This window comes from Tinamus guttatus, unplaced genomic scaffold, assembly GCF_059628265.1.
Source record: "Tinamus guttatus ecotype Peru unplaced genomic scaffold, ASM5962826v1 Tinamus_guttatus_pri_ptg000033l, whole genome shotgun sequence".
Classification (NCBI taxonomy): Eukaryota; Metazoa; Chordata; class Aves; order Tinamiformes; family Tinamidae; genus Tinamus; species Tinamus guttatus.
This window is the reverse complement of record NW_028288567.1, coordinates 4,915,233-4,923,214: the sequence shown is the minus strand read 5'-3', so window position 1 is coordinate 4,923,214 and position 7,982 is coordinate 4,915,233. Positions and strand designations below refer to the sequence as shown.

Here is a 7,982-nt window from a genome sequence, read left to right as displayed (position 1 = left end):
AAAACCTGTGATCTCCCCTTCAGGAAGCGTCGAAAGACCTGATCAGCGAAGTAACCGCGGGCTCTTGCAATACGCCATGCATTTCACATTTAGAAATAACCTGCAGCCAAATTGTCCCCTGTTATCGGGAAGAGGGGAGGAGGGCAGGAAGCGGGAGCAGCAAACGCACCTTCGGATTTTTTTTTTTTTTTTCCCGGCGCTTCTCTGGCTCAGCGCTGCATTGCACTACAGACAGGTCGTAATCGTTGGTGAATCGCGATCGACCTAGCTGTAATCACGACGCGATATCGACTTGTTCCGCAAAATTTTAGTAGTAACCAACAGCCCCGCGAGAGCGGAAAACCTTCCTTCCCACTGGAGACTGACACAAATCTCTCTGCCCGTGCATCTTTGCGAGAACTCGTTTCGGTGGGTTTGCTCTACCTTTCGGGGGTGTGCACAAGGGAAGCAATGAGGGAGATAGATCTTTTTCTTTCCTTTTCTTGATCTTGTTCTTGTTCTTTTTTTCCCTCTCTCTTTCTTTCTTTCTTTCTTTCTTTTTTCCTCTTCTTTTCTCTTATTTTTTTTCTTCATTTCTTTTCTCTTCCTTTTTCTCCTCTGGGGATGCAGGAGCCCCGCTCACCTCCCGCCTCACGTCCCCAGGCCCCTCTGGTCCCATCCGAAGGAATTTTTAGTGTAGATCTTCCGTCTGCGCCCGAGCACCCTTCCCCGCAGCCTGATTCTCACCAATGTTATTTTTTTTCCCTTTTGAAAGTTTAATTTCAAAAGTTGCGGTAAAGAAGCTGCCCTTGGTCGCTCCATGCGAGCATATTCCACCCTCTCCTAGCGATAATTTAAAAGACCAGGGAAGGAGATTGCGCCTATGCAGTCCTGCGCTTGGAGGAGGTGCAGACTTTTCTGAATTAAGGGAAGAGAGACTTTCTCCCTGCACTCTCTTGCTTCTCCCACCGTGTCAAGAACCGCGTTTCCCGCCCTGTGATTCCTTCCGTGCCTGCTCCGCATGGATGAGTCTTTAGGGAACAAAAATAAGAGAGGCAAGCAAGCCTCTCGTGAGCCACAACGCGTCTGTCAGAACAGAAATAGCCTAACGTTTCGCTGGACATCTTGTCCCAAGGCTTCCCTTATTTTTAGCGGAAGTTATAAACCGACCCTTCCGACTAATCCCCGCGCCGGAGCGCGCAGCAGCGGCCCTAGAAATAGCCACGTGCGGGGCCGCTCCGCGCTCCGCGGATGCCCCGTGCAGCGGCCGCGCCACCCCCGGTCCCTCCCTGAGAGTTTCCTAAGGGGAGCCCACATTTCCAGGCTCCTTAAGGCCCCTTCCTCCCCTGCCAGCAGCGCTGCGACGAGGAGTGAGCCGAGCGCGTTGCCGTACGCGGCTGCTACGCTCCCGCGAAGGAGCGGGGCGTCGTGCGCGGCTCGGGTAGTGCCCTGGCCCTCCCTTAGATCTTCTCTTCCACTTCCCCCAGTCCCTCTGTTTTCGGGCTCCTTCTCTGCCCTCGGGTGTTGGGTTTCGCAGGGCTCCATGGCCCCAGGCAAGGTGCTCTCCCCGGATAAAGTTCCGGGGTCCTCGTCCTGCCCCACGTCGCCCGACAGCACCAACCACTTTTCAGTCCCTTTTTTTTTTTTTTTCCTGTCTCTCTCCTCTGTTTCCTCTCTCTTTCTAAATGCTCCATCAGCTCAGCGCCGCGGAGCTCTGCATGTGCCGCCTGTTTCCCTCCGCCTGTCCCTGCCTCGGCCCTCCTGGGCAGGACCAGGCCTCCCTGGCCGGCCCAGCGCCTGCGGACTGCGCGTTTGGAAGCCCAAGCAGTGCCTTTGCTTGAGGTCTCGCACAAAACTCTGGTGCAAAATAGTAGGAATAATAATAAAATAAAAAATATTTAAAAATCATATCCCGGTAGGAAATGACAGCTCGATTCCTCGCCGGTGCGGCTTTTGCTTTTATTGACGCAGTTCGAGAAGGGAGGAGGAGGAAGGATGCTGTCTGAGAAAGAGCCCCTCGCCTTTCCCTGTACCCCAGGGCCGCGGAGCAGCGAATATTGCAGCGCTTTCCTTTCCCAGGGGGAGAGGCAGGCGATAAACCTGAGCGGAGCCAGCAGCTCCGAGCCAGCCCCCAGCGCCATCCCCTGCTCCTCCGGCTCCCCGGGCCCCCGCCGCTCTCTCTGCTGCTCCGGGCCAGGCCGGGTCCGGGACCGGCTCTGGGTCTCGGTATCCCAGGAGCCGCGCGGAGCACCCCCCCCCCGGCCTCGCATAGCGTCACTGTGACGTCATGGAGCGCCCCCGGGCCGCACAGAGGCTCTGTGACGTCACAGAGCCCCCCCCATGGCAAATCTGAGCAAAGCAACCCAAAACTTCCCCCTCCCCTCAAAAAAAGAGTCCACCTAAGTACCAGAAGACAAAAATACCCCCCCACCAAAAAAATAATGTCTATATAAATACTTGCAATATATAGTATACATAATATGCATTATGTATACTATATATGCAAGCGCATAATCACATAATACATTATATATACATGTAAGTGTGTATATATATGTATATATACACATATGTACGCACATTGGTCTCTACAACGGTAATTGGCCACTTTCTTCCCCGAGGTGCAACTTTGCATAGTCAAATCCGAAACTTGTCAGCGGCATCGTTATAAAATAAGAGGGAAAAGGAGGAAAAAAAAGTGGGAAAAAAAAAAAGAAAAAAAAAAAAGAGGAAAAAAATGCTACGGCTGCATCTCCAAGTAATGAGAGGTGCAGACAGTGGCTGCCTTTGAGCAAGGCGTAGGAAGCCGGAGCAGCTTCATCAGTCCTCTCCCCTGGTCAACAGATTGACGTGGTTACAAACCATAGCAAACATTTTATTTACAGGAGTTATATATATATATATAATATATATATTTATATATTTTGTCAGTGCAGTATTTCTTGGCCGGATTATTCAAAGCAACACGTTGCAACCGATGAGGACGTCGGCAAAATACTTCACATTGTAAAATGTCTGAGGAAGGGGGGCAGGGAGGCAGAGAAAGTTCAGCGCACATTCCCCGAGTCCCGCACTCGGACTTCCCTGGAGAGGGCAAGGGGCGGGGGAATAAAATTAAAAAAAAAAAAAAGAGAAAAAAAAAAAGGAACGAAAAAGAGGGAGAAGTCCCGCTCTGCCGTCTCACGCACAACCGTCCAGGTGCGGAGCTGCCCGAGCTCCCCGGGCCGGGCCGGGCGCGGGCAGAGGGAGGGGGTCTCGCTGCGCCCCCTCGAGCTCCGAGGCCCGTGGGCGGCTCGGGGACGGGCCGTAACGTGCACGGAGGCGCCGCGGCCGCCCCGTCTATAGCGCGGGCGGCGGCTCGGGGCTGGCGGCGGGCGGCGGCGGCTCCACGAGGCCGGGGCTGCTCTGGGGCTGGCTCCGCTCGGCGCCCTCAGTCCTTTCCGTGTCGCTGGGCTCCATGTCGAGGGAGTCCGCGTCGCTGCTGTCGCTGTCGCCCTCGGAGCGACTGGGGCTGCGCTCGGGCTCTCCCGGGGCGGCGGGCGGCGCTCCGGCCCGCTCGGCCGCCGCCTCCTTGTCCTTGTCCTTCTGGGCCTGCGCCTCCTTGGAGTGTCGCCACTTCATGCGCCGGTTCTGGAACCAGACCTTCACCTGCGGCACCGCGCCGCCTCAGTGCCGGGACGGGACAGGCCGAACCGGGCCCGCCACCCCACATCGCCCCGCACCGCCCCGCATTGTCCCGCACTGACCCGCGCGGACCCGCACCGACCCGCACCGACACGCATCGACCCGCACTGTCCCACGGCCGCCTCTGCCTTGGCGGGGGGACGCGCAGAGTCCCGGCCCTACAGGCAGCGTGGGCAGCAAAGCAGCCACCAGACCCGTTTCCCGCAGCCCCTACCCTCAAGCCAGCGCTCCCCCCGCCCCCCCGCTTTCTTCTTCGCGTGTTTAAATACAGCAGCGTTTGTTTGTTTTAGGTTTTCCTTTTTTCTCTCTCTCTCTTTTCTATTTTTCTCTCTCCTCTCTACTTCTTCTTCCAGGAAACCCACTCTTGCTCAAGAAACCGCAGCGTTATACAATTCTGCGCGCTGCGGGCCCTCAATAGTGGAATCATTGCGGAGTGACGCTTAATGATTCCGTTTGAAGAGAAGTTTTCACTTCCCCAGAACTAGGGATTTCACAACGCAGGGAGAGATTTTTTTAAGGGCATTAAAAATAGTGAGTTTGTTTCTACTTCCTTTGACCTAAACTGCCTCCTACAGAGAGCTGCACTTCAGTAAAGTGCATTTTGATGATCTCCTCTATGCGCCTCCTCGCTTGTCGTTGGCAGGGGATGCCAAAACAAAAGCGAAGAGCCCTCAGGCGAAATCTTCATTTTAGGATGGAGTAGTTATTCTTGCTATGAAACACTAACGTGTGACCGTACAGGTCTTCATAAAAATAAAAATTATTATTATTAATAATAATAAATTATAATATTAATAATAATAATAAAGACGTTTAATGTGGGAGTACAGGTAACCCCGTCAGTCCGAGATCTTACTTTTAAAGGAATCCCACGAAAAGGTTAAGGGAAAATAATTCCTTCTCCCCCTAATAATCACCTACACGAAGTTGGAAGGAGGGAGTGCATTAAAGAAAAAAAAAAGAAACCGTTCTTACTTGAGCATCCGTGAGCCCCAGCATCGCCGCGAGTTGCTTTCTGTCCGGCTTGGTGACATATTTCTGGATTTCGAACCGCTTTTCTAAACCTTTCCTCTGCAAGTTGGAGAAAACCGCCCTGGACCAGGAGCGTTTCCTCTTGTACGTCTGAGGCAGCGTGTCCTTGGTTAAAACCGCGTACGGACCTGGCGTTGGGGACGAGACACAGAGAGGGAGAAGGGGACAGGGGAGTGAGATATTAGCAAGAAGCAGTAAATCCGCTCAAATCAGCGTCGCGGCATGCAGGGAAGGCCCTGCCTGCCGCCTGGGTGCCGTTTCTGACAGCGGGTGTTTGCTAGGGCAAGGACGGCGCGTTTTGCAAACTCGGATATTTTCCTTCCCCGCCCCGGGAAGGCCCCCCCGGCCTGCCCTGAGCGCGGGGTTCGCAGGGGAGGGGATGTACCTGGAAAAGTGTCTTGAAACTGGTGCTGCACTGAGCTCCTGGGGTTTGTGTTTAAGGGAGCCAGGATAGCAGAGGCCTCGTTAATGGGCTCTAGAGACGCGAAGAACTGGCTGGCGGACGGCTGCAAGCTGGGGAGATGAACCCCGCTTGGGCGGCCGGCAGTTAATAAGGAGGTCAGATCTGTGAGCACAGGAACAAGGAGAGCTCTGTTAGACCCGCACTCGGACCCCCCCTCCTGCGCCTAGGGACAGGTCTGGGATCCCCTGCAGCCTGGGGCAGGGGCACACGGGGGCAGCCCGGGGGAGCCTCCGCCGAGGGCCCTTATGTCCTTCCCGGGGAATGCAGGGACCTGCCGCTGGGTTTGCTCCCTGCGCAGGGATATTTGCGGGATGCGGGACAGGAGGGATGGCAGCGACAGGGATCCTGCTACCTGGGGGGACCATGGCCCGCCTGGGGGGCCGGGCTGCGCCCACCTCGCTATTTTTAAGCCTTGGCTATTTTTTTTTCTCTGCGCAGCGCAGCCCTAATCGCAGGAGGGACCAGCGGCTATTTTAGCGGAAGGTCTCAGAAAAAGCCCATTTGTAGCGGTAACCGCGGTAACCTTCCTGGGCTGCTTCGGCAACGTTAAAAAAAAACACGTAATAACAATTAAACTGTAAAGATAAGCACAAGGAAGCAAGAAGAGCGCTAGCAGGGGGAGCGTGCGAGCCGATTCCTCTACCTCTCAGGGTGTTGCCCTCCTTGACTTTGGGGTCGAACTCGGCCGAGAGGATGCGGTCGATGCCGAACTTGAGGTCCTTGCTGGCGGGCGCGGGCGCCGCGCCGTGCGTGTGGCTGCCGGGCCCGCGCGCGGGCGGCGGCGCCGCGGGCGAGCGGCGCTGCGGGGGCCGCTGCTGCGCGTGGAAAGCGGCCGAGAGCGGCGGGAAGGCGGCGGCGGGCGCGTCGGGGGCCACCACGGGCGTGGGCCGCAGCGGCGACGCGGCCGCGTGGAAGGGGCCGCCGTGGGAGACGGCGCCCAGCGGCGGCGGCGGCAGCGCGGCCGCCGCGGAGAGGCCGTCGGGGGGCCCGGCGGCAGCTGCCTCGCCGCCGGCGTGCAGGATGTCGGCGATGCAGAAGGAGGGTTTCTTGGGCACGCCGTGCTCCAGCGGGAAGCAGCCGCCCGGCGAGCAGTACGCCGCTGACCAGAGGCTGAAGTTGGAGGCGTAGAAAGGGGCGAGCCCGGCCGCGTACATCCTGGCTCAGCTCCGCGGGGCTGCGCGGGGTCCCGCGCGCATCGGCGGCGACGGCGGCGCCGCGGCGGTCAGCGCGCCGGCCGTGGGGCGAGGGCACGGCAAGAAGAAGAGGAAAAAAGTTAAAATTAGAAAAAGAAAAAAAAAAGGAAAAAATATCACCGCAGACCAGCGGCAGCGGCGAGCGGGCGAGCGAGGAGAGGCGCAAACAAAACAAAACAAAACCCCTCCGTCGCGCTGGGGAAAAAATCCACCCCTCCCCAAACTTTCTCTGGCGGCGGCTCCCGGCCCCGGCGCGGCCCCGGCCCCACCGCCCCTCGTGCCGCGCGCGCCCAATCCGCGCTGCGCGGGGCCGGCCCGGCCCGCCCGCCGCCCCGCCCGGCCCCGCCGCCCCCGCCGCTCCGCGCCCGCGTGCGGGGCAAGTGCGCGGCGCGGCGCGCCCGCCCCTCCGCCGAGCAAACGCGCAAGCAGCCCATTAAATGCATAAAATAAAAATAAAACTCGCGCCGGCACCGCCGCGCCCTCTCGGTTGCCGCTGCTCGGGCAAAGCGTGCGGGACAAGCCTTCCCAATGGCAGGCGCGACCGATCCCCGAAAGAGTTTCAGAATGACATCCCCCTCCCCAGCCCTCTCAAGAAATACGGTTCCTTCCCAGATAACTCACCCGTGGCCGCGCTGTAGCAAAATCTCTATGTAACTGTGCACACGCTGCATCTATGTGAGCCCGGAGCTCCGCTGGGCCCTTGCACGTTGAATGCTGCTTTAGGAGTGGCTAATTAATTGCATCCTGGATAAAACGGCATTTTATAGATTTTATAGATTTTTGCTACATTCTTCTGTCAAGTGTCTGCATCGGTTTGCACGGCAAATTCTTCTTAAACACTGATTCGTAATAACCTAAACCGTTGAAAAGCGAATCAAACACATATTTTAGAATACGGTCATAACCTGCATTCCCTGGAATATTTTACGCACATATTCACTCCAGCTTCTCTTGCGCTTTTTCTCACTCCATTTTCCCCGACTTGACTCTGGATTTTTTTTTTAATTGTAGATTTCACGGATCGGGCACAGATTTGCTGCCCTTCACCGTGGGCAAGCAGACTCCTCGATCAGACCAACTCCGGTTTGCATTGTTTTTGTTTCAAATATATATATATTTTCTAACAGCTTCCAAAATTCTGAGAGTTTTCGGCGAACTGCCGGAAGGCCAAACTATTTTTCTTTCGTCAGATATGAAGACGTAGCTTATACAGGAATATTGAAACCACCTGTAATCGAGAGTGAATGCGTTTCTTCGGCAAATGACAGCATATGCACGTGTATATGCGAAGCTCGTTCAGAAGGAAAACCCAGACACGGCTTTGGTTTGGTTTTTATTAGGGAGGTGAAACAGAAAAAATAAAAGCGATCCCTTCGAGGATGTGCCCAAACCCGAAGGCAGTGAAAGAAACATTTGATTAGATTTGAACTTTCCCCACTTCGACAGAGGAAAGTAATTTCTCCCTGCATCCCGTCTCGGTTCCCCCTTCCCCAGCCGATGATCTGACAGCCGCTCTGTTGATTTCGGATCGGATTCAAACGACTCCGCTTTCGCTCGGGTTTCTGCGGCCGGGCACAGCTGGGCATCAGGCGGGTTTGCACAAGGGCAACGAAGTGTTTCATCGCCGCTGC

The 7,982-nt window shown here is 56.2% G+C and overlaps 1 protein-coding gene across 1 annotated transcript; it reads right to left on the bottom strand.

Annotated features, from left to right (window-relative positions):
- Nucleotides 1–3,298: 3,298 nt before the first annotated feature.
- HLX (H2.0 like homeobox) lies at nucleotides 3,299–6,395 on the bottom strand. The gene is made up of 4 exons (XM_088532483.1): nucleotides 5,802–6,395; nucleotides 5,081–5,260; nucleotides 4,639–4,823; nucleotides 3,299–3,627 (listed from the first exon to the last, which is right to left on the bottom strand). The coding sequence occupies exons 1-4, from the start codon at nucleotides 6,310–6,312 to the stop codon at nucleotides 3,319–3,321; spliced, it is 1,185 nt and encodes a 394-aa protein (XP_088388609.1). The 5' UTR covers nucleotides 6,313–6,395; the 3' UTR covers nucleotides 3,299–3,318.
- Between the last annotated feature and the right edge of the window lie 1,587 nt (nucleotides 6,396–7,982).